This window comes from Sceloporus occidentalis, unplaced genomic scaffold, assembly GCF_023333645.1.
Source record: "Sceloporus occidentalis isolate IW3139 unplaced genomic scaffold, rSceOcc1.0.p SCAF_88, whole genome shotgun sequence".
Lineage (NCBI taxonomy): Eukaryota > Metazoa > Chordata > Lepidosauria > Squamata > Phrynosomatidae > Sceloporus > Sceloporus occidentalis.
The window spans coordinates 4,298,308-4,317,128 of record NW_028317068.1 but is presented as its reverse complement, the minus strand read 5'-3'; the positions used below and the strand labels follow the sequence as shown (position 1 = coordinate 4,317,128).

The following is an 18,821-nucleotide window of genomic DNA, read 5'->3' as shown; positions in this document are numbered from 1 at the left end:
TTTCCACATTGAAAGGTATCTAGCTCTAAAGCTAACCAGAGGTGTCCACAATAAAGTTTGATGTAAATTACATATAAAATCCCACAAGATTAAAATGACATATAACATTGAGAGTAAGAATAGTGTAGGAACGACTTGAGTGTGGGCAGACCGTTTTTCAAGTATTTCAAGTTTCCGAAAGAAAGCTTTTTCAATCAAGAAGGTACTTGAACTGTTGATGTGAGATTTTAGAAACCACCCTCTCTAAAGGTGTTGCTTGAGTTTTAAACGTTTTCTCTCTCCGCAGGTACGTGTGGGGCAGTCGTTATCATCGGCCTGGCCATTTCTAATTAGAGCAACGTTCCAGTTTTGCAGCTATGTCTTACAGTTCTGGACGAGATGCAGGGCAGCTTGCTCAGACGATATCAACAAACATCCAGAAGATAACACAGAACTGTAGGTTATATCCTTGTAAAAGAACTTGTGATATTAGTTTAAAATGTTGGTGCTAATTCCTAAATCTCACCACCTTCACTACCCATGATGACGGGCTAATCCCAGTAAGTTTCTTCTACAAGAAGGGATGAGGAGATGACCCTGGTATGCTCAGCCCTTCTTGTAGGAGACACAGGTTGGCAGTAGCCCCTTACAATGCACATTGTACTCCTGTGAAATGTTGAGTTCTCCTGCAAACGCCAGCTTTTGTGAAAACATTTATATATCCATTCTAGGAACCCTATACTTATTAAAGAAACTATTCAAGACAAACCCATGGACTGTATTTCCTTGGTTTATTCCTTAAGGAAAACTGGTGGTATAATATCATATGACAAGGGTAGTCAAGTAATAAAAGCTACAGAGTCGGGTTTCATCATTAAACAAGTAATAATTGGAAGGAGAATAAGGATGGACAAGTTCTCCTTTGTTTTGTCAAGCTAGTGCGTAAAAGCAAGCTGGGTCTTCAAAGATACAACATTGTGTGCCATGAGTTAAGTGCTGTTTTAAACATATCTACCTGCTAGAGGTCAGACACAGTTGTGTTTTTTGTACTCATTTGCATTTGGTAATTGCATTTTACTCAGTAGGGACCGTTCACAAAATATCACAGATTAGCATGTACATTTTGTTATAGTTCTGTGTTTCTTATGAACTAACTATTTCATAAAATTCCAATTCCTTTCTTAATTTTAGCTTCTGAAATCCAGAGAATAGTGAATCAACTTGGAACAGCACAAGACACTCCAGAACTAAGGAATCAACTGTAAGTGTTGGTTCTATTAATGCTAGAATGTTACGTGTTTGTTTGTTTGTTTGTTTTTTCTTTCTTTCTTATAAATCTGTATACCACAAAGAAAGGGCTCAAAACTAAACCAAATAAATGCAGGATTCTAAAGGGCAATCAAACCCTAATATTAACCTACCTCAACACAACAACAACAAATACCAGGATAAGAACTATTTCTAGGTACAGATTTATAAGAACCTACCTCAAACAAGTGTCTAAAATCCTGCCATAAAACGTAACTTTTAATAGTAACTATGCCATGTAAAATTAATACAAAGTATCTATCCTGTGGCAGTCACTGCTCAGTCTAAAGATTCCTGGCAACAGACACTATGTTAACCATCCTATTGCTTCTTCCTACATCTTAGTCTGCTTGCATCTAATGAAACTAGTTACTCGTAATAATATTCCGCGTAGCAGAGGGTGTAGAGCGTGCCCTGATCTATTGGTCATCAGAAAGGAGGGGGGGGGAATCAAATAAATCCCGACGCGTGCTTCAAATGTATCGTTCGCTACGAGAATGTAGCGAATGCTATCTTTCAAAAACGCGTTGATAGATCAGAGCACCCTCTGCCACGTAAAATATTATTGAGCCTAGAAATCTGTACCTAGAAATAGTTTTTATCCTGGAGTAGTTGTTGTGTTACTCCAAAAGTACTCTCCAATATGGCATAGGTGTGTATTGCTGTAGCAACAGAAAAAAACATGCAAATGTTTTTGTGTTTTGTGAATAAAACTTTTTTATTTGAGGAAAGAATACAATGGTGTATCTGTTATGTACCATAATAGCGATGTGACTGCATTTTGTCTAGATCATTTCATGTGTCTGGTTCATTGCAAAGGGGGCAGACTATCTTGAATCCTATTTCTTTCTCATATATAGAACATAGTAATATATTCTGCCTTTACATAAACCAGGTTTAAAATGACATCTGTTATGGTTCTTTTTATTTTGAGATTTCACAAGGTTTTGACCTCATTTTATTGACTAGCTGCTCATTTTCCAATATGCTGTCATCCGTTTATATCTTAAAAACTCTTAGGTAAACAAAGACATTTTCTTACTACGGGCAGCAGAATTGCTTTAATGAAGTCAGACTGTGATAAGATCATATTTTTGTTCTCAAAGACCTCTGTTTTCTTTTTAGACAACAGAAAATACAGTACATAAACAAGATCGCTAAAGAAACAGACCAATGCTTGAAAGATTTTGCTTCTCTACCTGCAGAAAGTGATCAGGTAGATAACTGATTTTTTTTTAAAATGTATTATCTTTGTATTCTTATTATTTCTGTTGGGAGAAAAAAAATGTTTTTCCAAATTGCGATAATGTTACTTTGGTGTTTACGCTTCCTGACATATATAGATATTTTTAAAGTGACTGATTCACTATGTCTAAATTGTACGGTAGCCAATTTTTTATATGTTAGTAGAAGTATTCTTGAACACTCATCCACATCTACCAGACGGGCCAGAAGAGATCCCATAGTGCCGCCACAACCACAAGGGATTCTGGGTAGGCGCATGCAAATAAGGTCAACAATGATCGGCTTTTACCTGGGTTTTGTCTAAAGGCATTTACCTTAAAGGGATCCATGTATAAAATGGATATAGAGGCTAAAGGTCACCATTGTTGACCTTATTTGCATTTGGCTACCCAGAATTCCTTGTGGTTGTGGCCTATGTAAACCTATAAACCTATGTAATGGTGTTTTTACATTATGCATTTACTATGGGTGAAGGTATCTTAACATTCTTACATTCTCTGGGTCTTCATGATTGTTCCTCTGCCTTGTTAACTTGCTAATTGTTATTGATTGGTTCATACAGCCTTTTCAAGAATGGGCTGAAGAAAAGGGAGAGAACATCAGGGCAGGAAATTGATTTCATAACATTGGCTCTGCCACAGGGTTCTGGCAATCTGTTTGACTTTTAAACTAAATATCTCATAAACTGTTTTATGACTAGATAAAGAAAAGGCACAGGCTGTAGATAATTTAATTTCGGTAACTTACTTGTGCTGAAAAAAAAGTTCCCCCTTTGAGTTACCATATTGGGAAACCACGATATCTCCGAGCAGAGTTTCATATTGATGGTATAACTATACCATTATATTGATGGTATTCTTAAAGGGGAAATCTCCTGATGTGCCTGTATGTATCAATGTACCGTATTGGCTCGAATATAGGCTCCACTTTCCCCCCCACTTTAAGTCTTTAAAGTGGGGGTGCGGCCTATATTCGGGGTCTAGCGCCCGACACCCGGGACATGCAGTCCTGGGCGCCGTGCATGCAGCGGGGTTAGGATACAGATCCCCCGCAGCGGTGCAGGGGACCTGTGTCCTACTCTCGGATGTGCTCAGACAGCCTCCCCTGCCAGAACTTCCCACGGGGGGAGTGCCGGCACGGGAGATTGTCCAAGCGCATCGCGCAGACGTTCACCGGCAGCAGCGATGCGCGTAAACAGCCTCCGCTGCCGGCACGTCTGCACGATTTGCTTTAACAATCTCCCTTGCCGGGAATTCCCACGGGGGGACTCCCGGCAAGGGAGATTTTTAAAGCACATCTTGAAGACGTGCCGGCAGCGGAGGTTGTTTCTGCTCGCATCGCCGCTGCCGGTGAACGTCTGCGTGAACAATCTTCCTTTCAAACCGGAAGTTGAATACGTGTTATGTGTAGATGTCCCCCCGCCGACCCTGCAAGACCCTGTGGAGTCTGCACCGGTAAGTCTGGTGGGGGGGAGGGGTTTAGAGTGGCAGCATATCTTGGGGGGGATAGAGTGGCAGAATATTTCGGGGGGGTACATCTTTGGGACAGAGTGGCAGCATATCTCAGGGGGGGGGGGCAGAAACTTTTTTCATTAAAAAAGCACCTAACTTTTAGGGTGCGGTCTGTATGCGAGTGCGGCTTATATCCGAGCCAATACGGTATATCTATGTGTGTACAGCCCTGCGTAATTTGGTGCTTGATACATAAAAGATGATAATTATAATGTAGGTTAGATTTGACAAAACTTGGTTTTATTTCATTTTGTTCCAATAAACTTCCTTAATCTGCACTCCTGGGGACTGCCATCATGTGATATTTGCAGCGGCTTTCCCTCCTTAAACACCGTACTGAGCTGATTGTTAATAAAGTCTGTCCCTCCATAGACTTTCATTAGTCTGAGTGTCCAGCTGGGTCATCAACAACGAGCCATTCTATAGTTAAACACAGGCAATTTGAAAAGGCATCAGAGTGTTTATGTAGTAGATAATACAGTTATTAAAAACCTTAACATTATCCCCTAGATGACAATTGCCGGTCCGGGCACGTCACTGAAAAACATGTCGTTTAACGACAAATGACGTGCCAGGACCGTCATTTGTTAAAACGGGTAAAAAAATCGATCCGTGATCGATTTTTTTTACCCAAACGGCGTTGCTGTAATGCCTTGACCTCGAGGCATTCAGCAACGCCATGATCGGAATCAGGGGCCATGTCTGGCCCCTCCCCGGGGCGTCAACATCCGCCATACAAAGTATGGTGGCGGACGCCCGTTTTAAAAGCGTTTAGGAGGCGATCAACGATCACCTCCTAAACTTAAATGGTGTCGCTGGAATGCCTCGATCAGGAGGCATCCAGCGACACCAAACACTTACCTCTTGATGGACTGTGACCGCTCCGGAGCAAGCGGAGCTCCATCAGCAAGATGGCGGCGGCCCGGGAAAAAAAATAATAAAGACGAAAAAGTTCGCTAGACGGTCTCCTGACCCTCTAGAGAACTCTGGCTCCAATTGCAGGTTAAATACAGGTACTGCATTCAACCATGCAAGTCAATGGAGCCCAGCTTTCTAATCACAGTGTGATTAGAAAAAAATTAATTAAAAATAAAATAAAATTAATAATCAGAAAAAAAAATAGTAAAAAACCAGTAAAATGTAAAAATAATTTCCCACTGATGTCACTATCAGGGGAACCTTCAAGTTGAAATTTTTTTTAAAAATGTTTTAAAAAAAGGCAAAAAAAAATTAAAATATATATATAAAAAATATATTTTTGTGAGCAAGTCCTAAAATTAGCACATTAGCTTAAAACAATTCTCGCATGGAAAGAGTTACAATACTGGCATATTAAATGCCCATGGGGTGTCTACTTTTAAAAAATGTATGATTTGATGGGGTAAATTGAATTGGCCGGATTCAACAATGTCCCAATTAACACGGGGGGGGGGGGAGGATGGCCACACATCTAATTTCCAATTAGAAAAATGCACACGTACCAAATGTGGCCTTTTAGTTCCCCCCAAAAATGACAAACCCATGCATGTGGGGTATCACTGTACTCGGGAGATGTTGCTGAACACATATTGGGGTGTCGTGTGACAGCGGCATATACCAGGAGCTGTAAATTCATACATAAAGTAGGTGTGTGTGGGGAAAAATACACACACAAAAATACTACTGCAAACTTTGAAAAAATGCTGGTGGTAAAATGTGTGCATGCAAAGAGTTAAAATACCAGCATTTAAAATACCCTGGGGTGTCTAGTTTTCAAAAATATATGGTTTTGTTGGGCACACTGAAATGGTCCGGCTCAAAGATGTACCAAATAGGGCAGACCTGGGCAAAGCACGGCCCGCGGGCCACATCCGGCCCGCTGAATAGCTCGGACCGGCCCGCAAAGAGTGTCCTGGTGACTCACCAATGAGTCCGGTGTCCCCCCCCGCCCCGGTCACTTACCTTAAACTCCTGTGTTGGAAGCGTTTGTCCCGAGACAAACGCCTCACGCTTCCAACACAGGAGTTTAAGGTAAGTGACCGGGGCGGGGGGGGAGATCCTGAGAAGGGGGGGTTAGGGAGTTAGAGGGGAGATACTGAGAAGGGGGGGTTAGGGAGTTAGAGGGGAGATACTGAGAAGGGGGGTTAGGGAGGGAGGTCTTACTGTGTGTGTGTGTCTTACTGTGTTTGTGTGTGTGTGTCTTACTGTGTTTGTGTGTGTGTGTCTTACTGTGTGTGTGTGTATCTTACTGTGTCTGTGTGTGTCTCACTGTGTCTGTGTGTGTCTTACTGTGTCTGTGTGTGTCTTACTGTGTCTGTGTGTGTCTCACTGTGTCTGTGTGTGTCTCACTGTGTCTGTGTGTGTCTCACTGTGTCTGTGTGTGTCTCACTGTGTCTGTGTGTGTCTCACTGTGTCTGTGTGTGTCTCACTGTGTCTGTGTGTGTCTCACTGTCTGTGTGTGTCTTACTGTGTGTGTGTCTTACTGTGTCTGTGTGTGTCTCACTGTGTCTGTGTGTGTCTTACTGTGTCTGTGTGTGTCTCACTGTGTCTGTGTGTGTCTTACTGTGTGTGTGTCTCACTGTGTCTGTGTGTGTCTCACTGTGTCTGTGTGTGTCTTACTGTGTCTGTGTGTGTCTTACTGTGTCTGTGTGTGTCTCACTGTGTCTGTGTGTGTCTTACTGTGTCTGTGTGTGTCTTACTGTGTCTGTGTGTGTCTTACTGTGTCTGCGTGTGTCTTACTGTGTTCATAGCTTATTCAGTTATTGTAATAAATATTTTAGCCCATTTTTTAGCTCCAAATATTTTTTCCTTTTTTTTCTCCTCTAAAATCTAGGTGCGTCTTATCAGCAGGTGCGTCTTATAGAGCGAAAAATACGGTATGCACTCCGAAGCCTTGTTCATTTTGTTCACTTCTGTGCTGTGCTAATAGTTATTCAGGCCTTACTTATTCAAGCACCTCTACCAATGACGTAGGCTTGAATAACTTTATTAAACAGCACATAAGTTAACAAAATGGACAAGGCTTCGGAGTTTGTAGTTTGTAGAGGTCTGGCCCTCTAAAACCATTCCAATTTCTCATGTGGCCCCATGGGAAAATTAATTGCCCACCCCTGAAATAGGGCATGGGCAGTGGATCCCCAAATGCCAAAGTTCAACATTGAAAATGTGCATGCCCCAAATGTGGCCCTTTTGCCCCCAAACAGCCAGGCAAAATCATTCATGTGAGGTATCGCTGTACTCAGGAGATGTTGCTAAACACATATTGGGGTGTTTTATGATAGTGACATATACCAGAACCTGTTTATTCATACCTAAAGTAAAATGTGTGTGAAAAAACAAATGCAAAAAAAATGACTACCATAAAGTTTGACAAAGGCTGATGGTAGAATTAGTGCTTGGAAAGGGTTAAAATACTAGCACTTGGAATACCCTGGGCTGTCTAGTTTTCAAAAATATATGACTTGATGGGGTAAATTGCATTGGCCGGCTTCAAAGATACCCGAAATGGCACATGGGGGGGAAGAATTACCAGATTTGGAAAAAAAGGCTTTGAAATAGCAAAACGCTACCTGTACTTTTTGCCCCATAATGTGTAGAAAAAAGCAAAAAAACATTGGGTATTTCTAAACTCAGGACAAATAGTAGAATCTATTTAGCAGGTTTTTTCATTACCTTTTATAGATGAGTAAAAGATTTTTCAACTAAAAGTTAGAAACTTTTTTTTCTAAATTTTTCACCATATTTTATACTTTTTTTAGTAGTAAATAATATGATACAATCAAAACAGTGTCATCTAAAGAAAGCCCTTCTTGTCCTGAAAAAAACAATATCTAATGTGTGTGGGTTCAGTAAACGGGAAAGAAGAAAATTACAACTAAACACGAGCAGCGCAGAAATGTTAAAACGGCCATTGTCACGAAGGGTACAAAAAGTAAAATCAGCCTTTGTCACGAAGGGGTTATGCAAAAACTAGAACTGGACAATGGGCGGTCCCTAAACCCATTGAAAACAATGCATTTTGAGCTTTGTCATTAAGGGGTTAATATGATACTAGTAGTAACAAAATAATGAGTGTTCCCCTTTAAGTTAAGTCTCAGTCTTTGTCATTTGCTGCATGTCAAACTCAAGTCTGTTTGCCTCCCATTAGCATCCCTGCTACTTGGTTTGAAACTGAGCCTCAATAATCAGTTTTACAAAAACGCTTCAGAAACATAAGCAAAATATGTAAAATGTCAGATTGTGTATTTAAAGCAAAATGTAAAATCAACTCCAAGTAACCCACCTTGAATTCCAGGATAAGTTATTGTTCCTGGACTATTATCTTAGGTCATTTTTTATTAGTTCCCTCAAGATTGTAAGCTGGCAAGCAGGGCTCTCTCCACCTAATGTATCGGTTTGTCTTAGTCTGTCAATTCTCATCTTGTCATACCCCTTGAATATATGTATTGTAGGGCTGCAACTAACGATTATTTTCATAATCGATTAGGTGGCCGATTATTTTTTCGATTAATCGGATAAAAAAATGAATGTAAATTTTTCATTTATTTAAAATAATGTAATAAACAAATTATATTAAATACAAACAGCATAATAAAAAAACTTTGATAAAATGCATTTCTTGCCTTTATTTCGCAACCAGCCCCCCAATTTATGCACGTTTGAGCCCAGGCTTGCCACGCTGCCTCCCAGACATGCCACGCTGCCCCCCACATATGCCACTCCACGCTACCCCCCACATATGCCACGCCACGCTGCCTCCCACATATGCCACTCCACTCTGCCTCCCACATATGTCACTCCACGCTGCCTCCCACATATGTCACTCCACGCTGCCTCCCACATATGCCACGCCACGCTGCCTCCCACATATGCCACTCCACGCTGCCTCCCACATATGCCACTCCACGCTGCCTCCCACATATGCCACTCCACGCTGCCTCCCACATATGCCACTCCACGCTGCCTCCCACATATGCCACTCCACGCTGCTTCCCACATATGTCACTCCACTCTACCCCCACATATGCCACTGTGCCTGATACACCTTATACCCCGATACACCACTCCATCCTCCCCAGACATGCCACACTGCCCTCCCCAGATAAGCCACTCCACTCTACCCCCAGATATGCCACTGTGGCCCGAGATCTGCCTTATACACCCTGATACACCACTCTGTCCTCCCAAGACATGCCACACTGCCCTCCCCACAAATGCCTTATATACACTATATGCCTTATACCCCCAGATATGTCACTCCGTCCTCCCCAGATATGCCTTATACCCCCCAGATATCTCATAGTCCCCTCATAGAGTCACAGACCATACTTTTATAAATAAGTACTGGGTTAATCTTCACTGCCCCCAGGATTTAGATTCCCCTTAGTTTGCCCCCCTTTATCTCTAACTGCACCTTAAGTTAACTTTAATAAATTAATAAAATTAACCCTCAGTCCTCATCATTAAATTAACCCTAAACGCCCCTAAATTAACCCTAAAGACCCCATGAACCACAACAGCCCCTAAATTAACCCTAAACATACCATTAACCAAAACTGCCTCAAATTAACCCCAAACACCCCATTAACCACAGCTGCTCCTAAATTAACCCTAAACACACCATTAACCATAGCTGCCCCTAAATTAACCCTAAACACCCTATTAACCATAGCTGCCCCCAAATTAACCCTAAACACCCTATTAACCATAATTTGTCCCTAAATTAACCCTAAACACCCCATTAACCATAACTGCCCCTAAATTAACCCTAAACACCCCATTAACCATAACTGCCCCTAAATTAACTCCCACCTCCCCTAACTTTCAGCAGCCCAAATATTAATTTTATACTTACAGTTAGATGAGTGTCACAGCCATGTGGTTCTGGCCTTCTGGGAGAAGGAAGGGGGCGGGGCCAGTTGTCACAGTGAATACAGGGAGGGACTGGTAAGTAGGAGCTGCTGCTGTGAGTCACTAAAACGGATTATGTAATGAGGGGTATTTTTCAGAGCGTTTGCTCTGAAAAAAACCCTCATTTAATAATCGATAAAAATCGATTCAACTAATCGATAATGAAATTCGTTGGCAACGATTTTCATTATCGATTATTATCGATTTTATCGATTAGTTGTTGCAGCCCTAATGTATTGTATTAAGTGCTGCGTAAACTGTTGGCGCTATATAAATAAAAGAATAATAATAATCTACATGCTAATACTATTTATTTCATTTTTCTTTAAAGAGGCAGAGAAAATTGCAGAAAGATCGACTTGTGAATGAATTTACTGCAACACTGACAAATTTTCAGAAAATTCAAAGAAGAGCTGCTGAAAAGGAAAAAGAATTTGTAGCCAGAGTTCGCGCAGGGTCCCGAATATCTGTAAGTTGATGTTTATTCCTTGATCTTTAAGTCAGGGTACTAAAACATGGGGGAACATGCATCCCTAGTGTCACTGTTTAGGAGAGAGAGGCCCACTTTGGGACTCAAGTACAGGACTTAGTCTTTCGTCGAAATGGATGTGCTCACTCTGTACCTAAGATCAAAAATTCACAAATATGTATCTTAACAGGAACCTCTTCATTATCCATTTATATACTACATTCTGTGAATAAAACACAATGTTATAAAACGCTTTACTCAATAAGATCACATAGAAAGGCCCGTAAAGTTTTGCCCTGCCCCCAGCCACGTTTGTTTCACATCTTACAAAGGTATGGAAAAGTCAGATATATTATATGACCAAAAGTACTTGGACGCCCGCCCCCAACCACATCTGTTTTTTTGGGTGTTTCAAATCTTACAAGGTATGGAGCAGTAAGATACATTATATGACCAAAAGTATGTAGACTCCCCCCGATTGCGTTTGGGTTTCAGCCACAAATGTATGCTTCCAATTTTGTGGCAGGTCTTCCTATACAACATCAAATACTCTTTCGGCTGAATGGGCACAAATTCCCATAGACCCACTGCAAGATCTTGTTGAAAGGCTTCCCAGGAGAGTGGAGCCTCTTATACCCACAAAGAGGGTCCCAGCTCCATATTAATGCCCATGGCTTTGGAGTTTGTTGTACAACAAGCTCACATATGGGTGTGATTGTTAGTTGTCCACATTCTTTTGGTTATACAGTGTACATATTAATAATGTGTATTAACTGTGGCTATGGCTTAATAAAGTATATTACTCGCCTACCATGTCTGAAAGTATGCTGTAAATTATAATGTTCTTCCCTAAGCAGTAAATAGGTAAATTGTTGGATAGTCATCGGTTTGAAAATAGTGTATAGCTTAACTTAATAAATGTTTTTCTTCAATATTTTAAACATCATCACAGTAAACATTCAGTAACATACATGTTAAATTTCATTGCTTTTATAGCTTTTAAACATTGGAAAATTATGGCATGAGTGTAAAAACACACATTTTGTGAGTGTTTGGAAATTCACACACCAATTTTATAGCTGCAGAACTGTGTATATTGAATAAAAAAAAAGTACCTTTTTTTTTTAACTAGTAAATCAATACTGGACAAGACTTTGATGTCACCAATGGTCAGTCATGTGTGATTGATATCTTCGTACTGATTAAGTTAATTGTCTGATTTCATCTGCCAAATTCTAGGGAGGTTTACCAGATGAAGGTCACAAGGAAGGTACATTGGTCAACTGGGAAAAGTAAGCCTTTTTTTTTTTTTTTTTTCTTTTTTCCCAGTATTGCATTTTATCTGATTTTAAACGGTTTCTGTTTGTGCAGTTTTAGGATAGCTTACGTACTTAATGGCATATACTGAAACCTCAGGATGGTAAAACAATGGCTGCGAGTGTGCCAATGCCATAGACAGATTTTGGCTAGGTTCATTCTAGAATCCAGCTGCTAGGGTAGAATATACATGTGAACATCATATAGTCTGAATCCTGGTACTTACATGGCTGAGTATTTTGCAGGATTTTCCCTCTGAAAACAGTTTGTCTAATATTTTTTCTATCTTAAGTAAGGTTAATAGTCTTGCTATCCAGCTCAAGTCACGTTGAATGAATGTAAAGAATACTTGCCTTGACTAAAACATTTTCTTACTTTGTCAGTGAGGGTCTATCGCAGGCAACAATGCAAGAAGAAGAAATAACAGAAGAAGACCTTCGTATTATAGAGGAAAGAGAATCTGCTATAGAACAGCTTGAGGTGGGTTTTTTAATGGGATCTTATATTGGTATTAGCATTTTGGCATCCTAGACCTGTGGTAACCCTTCAGCATCCCTTAACCACAAATGACATGCCTGGCACTTCATGGGGTTAAATGGGTATAGAAAGCGGTCAAAGATCACTTTCTTCTCTCAAATGGTGTTGCTGTAATGCCTTGATATTGACTGGAGAAAACAAACACCCGTTTCTGGTCATGTGAAATATCAATGCCATTCTAATGGATTGTTGTATTTTTGCAGATGTGAATGTAATGTAATTATTCTTGCAGGAGGATATCAGAGGCATAAATGAAATATTTAAAGACTTGGGTATGATGGTCCATGAACAGGGAGATATGATAGGTAAGTTTTTTGTAATTACATAGAAAGTTCCATTGCAGCATTCAGAAAATAGTGTCTTTTACTGATCTTCCTTAGTTTGTATTTTCTGTTTTGTTTTACTGTGGCCTAGAATATGAATCCAATTATAGGAAAAAATAAAAATAGCCTGAATAAATTTCCCAGTGGCTGTGTCTTTTGGTGATTTGACTATATTCTTATTTATTAAAGAGTACTCGATTGTGTCTGTATATATAATATGGAAAACAGATATAGCCATATTGGCCAAAGAGAAGTTGGAGTGTTCAGCCTCAGATACATTTGTTGGGCTAACATGGGCAATGTAACTCTGTTAGAACTTTAGTGATCTCTTCTGCAAATGCAGTCTTTTTATCTGTTGGCCCGAGAAAAGGTATCCTCTTGAACGAAAAGCTGCATATTAAATAGAGAACTGCAATATGTCTGACAAGGCACCACCAAGCCTAGCATCCCTCTGTTATTATTATAATTATTCCTATTATTATTCCTTACCACTGTTATTTCCCTTATTTATATAGTGCCAACTAATCCATCCTGTCCAAATATACATTAATCATTAGTATTGTATTTTAGCTAGCCCTAAAGATTTATCTCCTAATATAAATGCAGTTGGGAGTCATGTGAAAACTAATTTTGGTTCAAAGTTTGAAAAATGTCCTTAACGCTATATGGACCGGCAATAGGGACACCATAATGACCGACAATATTCTTGCTGGTTGGATCATCCCCTTGGTTGGTTATGTGACAAAGCACACCAAGACTTTTCATTTTTTTTTTTATTTTATATAAAGAAACCGCATAATACTATTATGTTTCATCATATTACTTACTATTAAAGCCCAGAGTCCTCAAATCCAAATAACAATCTCTTAATGTGATCATTAACCATTCAGATAGCATAGAGGCCAATGTGGAAAATGCAGATGTGCACGTCCAGCAAGCAAACCAGCAACTGGCCAGGGCAGCAGAGTACCAGGTAATTGTAACGTACACTTTATTCTTTCCATTTTGCTTTCTTAACTACACGATAATATATTAAGATTTGTACAGTGAGATAAATGCTGCTAAGTAAATGTAGTCTTTTGAGAACATCTCATGAACTCACTGGCACTTGGTTAAAGAAGATTCAAACAGAAAAACTGACTTATTGTGCAAAATCAAAACCATGTATACAAATAATTAAACACTATGTCATCACAAACTAACAGGATGAATATGACAAAAAGAACTTGAGAGCAACTGATCAGTCCGAATATGGGGGTTGAACACACAGTAACTAATAGAATAGTTATGTAAATTAGCCAATGACGGTGAAGGGGCAGGGCAAGTAAACAACCAATGAGGACAAAATAACCTGTGGGCTTGGCAGGTTGTGTCTACAGTCATTTGGTCACAATTACACTGACTTTTTTTTTTTTTTTTTTTTTTCTTTTCTTTTTCCCATCTACTTATTCCTCACCCACTTGGATCTCCACCCAGTCCCTCCCATCTGGTGTTAGACCTAAAAAAGATGTTTGATATTATCATGCAAACCTTAATGTTTGAGGAAGAACTTTGTTCTTATAATCGCCCACATCCCTCTTGTTTTCCGTAAAGATTTAATATTATGCTGGTTAGCCATAGCACAAATACATTGGGTAGTTGAAGTATTTTACATTCATAGCTGCACATGGAATTTCAGTCATAAAAATTATTTTTCTTTTCTGTTATAGCGCAAGTCAAGGCGGAAGATCTGCATCATCATTGCAGTACTGCTTGTGCTGGCAACTGTTATTGGACTGATTATCTGGGGAGCCACTAAATAATAGTCATCTAATACTGTCCAAATATTTGTACAACACTTAACAAGAAATTAGAGGCTCCCATTCTTTCAAATCGATGAAGGCAAAAAAAGAAATCATGTACATCTTGGTTGTGAATGAGTTGCTTTGATTTAGCTACTGGTCGGTGTTGTGTATATATATGACGGCCTGCGCTTACAGGACACGCAGCAAATACCCAGTCTTATTTTTCAAATGCAAAGGCATGCGATCACTTAATCTTTATCTTTCTACCTGTTTTAAACATAGCAGAATGCCCCATAAATTTTAGTCTGATGGGAATAAATGTACATGGCTACATTTTTTGCATTATTGGGATTCAATATTTAAATTAAATATGGAGGCAGATACAGTTACCAGGGGAGTGCAGACAGCCACAATTACAAGTGTGACTCTGATTTAAAGTTTTTAGGGCATTACTTTAGGCTTTTTCATGCACTTTGCCTTCCACTCCATATATAGTTACAATCGCTTTAGGCTGCACTTACCTTTTGACCAGACCTTCCTGTAACCTATTTTATTTTCTGTTCAGCCCCTTTCTGTAAATGTGTTGACCAGGACCTGGTAGTAAGCCAAAAGCAAGAAAGAACAGTCAAAAATGTGGTTTAGCAACAACATTTCTTGCTTGCAAAAGTTACTCCGAACAAATAGGTATGTGACTGTAAAGGTGGAAGTTGACTGAAACATCTCATAGAATACACAAAACTAAAGGGGTTTATATACCTTTTTTGTGTTGACACTTACCCAAGCCATACCCAAGTAAAAGAAGAAATTGCATGAACTAGTTTATATAAAAAGCTGATGCTTGTCTCCGTCTGCTGCCTTGTCCCTGATGTTGTCAGCAGAAGCCGGTCTCCTGACCATTAAGAAGTCTGCTGTGTCTGTAATGCCTAATAATATCTTCACGGTTATGGGACAAAGTGGAACCGAACCTAGACAAGTAGACACGTTTCGTACCGAAACAAAGAGGAAGAAAATCTAGAAACCTTACCTGAAATACACTACAAATGTCATGAGCTCGTCTAAAAACTGTAAAAAGTGGTTAACGTTGTTAATCTGGTTTGCGTATACCTAACCTGGGACCCCTTGCACGACAGGATTTTCTTAGGAGTCCAACATTTTTTAGTGCCACTAAAACCATATGATGTGAAGTATTGAATAGGCAGCAGATAAAGCTTCGTAATTTGGTTTATTCACAAATACATGTGTGTTGTCTTCCAGTTGGGGCTTTCTGCTAGTACATACTGATTCTTAATTTGTTTTATGTAAACCATTTATGTAACTGCTATTTCATATATATATATATAAATATAAATGATATATCGTTTATTGTACTTCAGTATACACCCAATACACCAGTCTGCTATTGAGCAATGATCTATTATGATTTTGCCCGTAGGGTTATTTAAATTTATATTTACAGTTGACTTCAGCCGTAACTATAAATTGTTATTGGTTTTCCAATATCTTTCTTTCCCCCCTTTTTCACGCATTTGCTTGTATTGATGTGTGGTTTACACAGGGACGTATACCCAGGTGGGTGCTGATTCCCCATAGGTCCAGCCTGACGCAGAGCAACATGACCTCATAGTTCAAGTAGATGTGTGTAAGTTCGTTATATGCCCCCCCAGGGGCCAGGAGGTGCCAGCCCTCCATAGATATAGATGGGTTTATAGATTATAAGCACAATCTTGGACACTGTCAGAATATGATGGAATCATTTAGTGATGGATGCAAAAAATGGGTATAGCTAGCTTTGGATCAATAGAAGATTTAGTCGTTAGTAAAAAGATATCTTTAGGGATGTTGGGTATAGACTCATTCAAGCTTTGATGGTTTCAGATGTCATAAGTTGTTGCAGAGGGCTAAACTAATATTTCAGTGTGTATTTTAAACTTTTTTCATTCCATCAGGACCTATCCTTGACATGATTAATTTGATTTAGGGTTTATTATTATGCTGTATGTAGTTATATATGATCCTCTTCGGACAGTAAAGTAAGTTAAACTGCAAATTGTGAAATGCAGCTACTTCTAAGCACAACCTGTATTCAGTAATCCCTGGCAAATTATCGGAAGTCTTGATTTCCTTGAAACACTGTTTCTAACTTTTTTACAAATACCATTAATGATCTTTGTTCCTTTTAAATTCAGGTGCAGATTTAGTTAGATGTAGCATGCAATGGTGTTTAACATTGGATTATTATTATTATTATGCTGACCTGAGTGTTAAAGTTGCTGTTCCGCCAACTCTCCCAAATGTAACTCTTGTATAACAAAATGCAACATTAGAAACATTATTCATAGGACTGTTAAACGACCAAAACGTTTCCATAAATAATTCTTCAATCAGTTGCCATATGACACAAAAGCAAGCACTGAATGTTTCTATTTTTATGCAATTAAATCTTAGCATAAACTTCACTTATTTTTCATGTCCTTCCATGCAATGGCTATTGATAAACCTCCCTCTCTAGAGTATTACAGGGCCAGACTGAGGATGATGAGGTGGCCCTGGCATATCCAGCTGGTGCCCACACACTGTAGCACCCGATCATATGGGTATACCTTGCATGTTTAAATTCTGCTTGGAGGCTGTTCCAATTATCTACCACCCGCTCAGTAAAGTGCCTTCCGTTACATCTAAGCCTCTGACCCTCTAGTTTTAGATTATGACCTCTTGTTCGATCATTTATCCTGTATTTCAATAAACTTCCATCCTGTATGTTGTATTATATGTTTCTATGTGTATCTATCGCATCTTTCCACCTCTTACCCCTTAGTGCCATCTGCTAAGGTTTATTTGCTTAACATTCTAGAGAGTGTGATTGGTGGCTTTCTTTATGAAACAGGAAGTATAAAACATTTATTTTAATATACAAAAAGAAGAAAAAGTATATTTCCAGTATCCAATAAATGGCTACATAGTGTTGATTTGTCCACTAAGTGTCAGTGTAACATCACAACAGAAGTCTCTTCAGGTACAAAGTGTTGACACAAAATAAGATGTTGCCTGTACATCAAGGCAGGAAAAAGAAATTGTTTCATCAGAGTAGTTATGTTATAAAAAGAATCCTGAAGGGAGCTACAAGTTAAAAATAAATAAATAAATAAATCGTAAAAAAACATAATTTAAATTTAGAGAGGGATCAGAATGACCTAGCATAAGAAAAAAAACATTTTACACAAAATATATACCATGACAAAAGGAAGATTAGGGTGTAATCAGGAAGTAGTCACAAAAACAGCAGCAGCTCCTCAACATCTTACCCTGTAGGCTGACATACATATCGCTGTATAAATTAAGGGCAGTGGGTTTTGATTCTCCAGAGTTAACGCCATTGTATGTGAGCAAACTTGGATGAATATAATTGAGTTAATATGAACTCCAGTGGAACCGCACCTTTTAAGACCTATACAATTTTATTAGAACATTCATGAAATGTAAATACTCTGCTAATTTGATCCTCTTACAGGGGTTTTTTCTCTCGCTTTTTAATTTTACTTTCCCTTAATTACGAAATTTACCTGTAAAGCGAATTAGCTGGTTATATTATGCATGCAGCCAACAGAAACTAGGTAATCCAAGAATGATTTTTTTGTATTGTTTGAAATTTGATATGATGCCTATACTGACAGAATGATTTTTGCCATTTCAGCAATCAAATGTCATTTAGTAAAAATATATAATTAGCTATGACATGTTAAGTAACCACATTTAGCTGAGCGACCCTCACCAGGGACTGTATGACTATGAATTACATGCCTGAATTCCGCTGATACAACAAGTCAAGTAAATTATCAGTTTAACACGGGGTTAAGAAACCTAAAATCTATGGCTATTGCTAGTTTATTAACACATCCAACTGTGACTGTGCAAAACACTGTGTGTTATGGAGTTATAAAAGATTTATAAAATATATGTGCCATGTTTATCCTATGTTTGCGCTTATTCTATGACAATATTATCAGAGAATAATACAAAGTATAAAGCACACAAAATGTGTATTTTATGCAGAAAATTGATGTGAAAAAGGTTGTTGTTGAGCTTGTAGATTTTTCCCCCATTAAAAAATATGTACATATGGTAGAATGGAAATGAACTGTAACTAAGCCAATATTAAAACTATGAAGAAAAAAAGTTGAGACATTTTATAAACCATCATAATTGTATTACATGTAGTGCATTGTATTACACTGTAGGTGTGGAAATGAAAAAAAACGTCATGTCAAACAATAGATTTATGAATGCATTTTTATTACAATAAATTTCATATTATAGAACCCCAGTATATTCCACAGCACTTTTTATAATAGAGGGTCAGTGAAAATAAACATTGACAAAATACAATATTTAGACGTAGTCGGCAAAGAGGGAACTGCTCTTTGGAGCTTACAATCTATTAGGAGGCTGAGGAGGAAAGGAA

The 18,821-nt window shown here is 38.8% G+C and overlaps 1 protein-coding gene across 1 annotated transcript; it reads left to right on the top strand.

The window, feature by feature from the left end:
* Positions 1-356: 356 nt before the first annotated feature.
* On the top strand, positions 357-14,380 carry LOC149284813 (syntaxin-7-like). The gene is made up of 9 exons (XM_089496227.1): positions 357-435; positions 1,171-1,240; positions 2,413-2,503; positions 10,264-10,401; positions 11,641-11,693; positions 12,102-12,198; positions 12,488-12,560; positions 13,469-13,551; positions 14,288-14,380. The coding sequence occupies exons 1-9, from the start codon at positions 357-359 to the stop codon at positions 14,378-14,380; spliced, it is 777 nt and encodes a 258-aa protein (XP_089352353.1).
* The last annotated feature ends 4,441 nt before the right edge of the window (positions 14,381-18,821 follow it).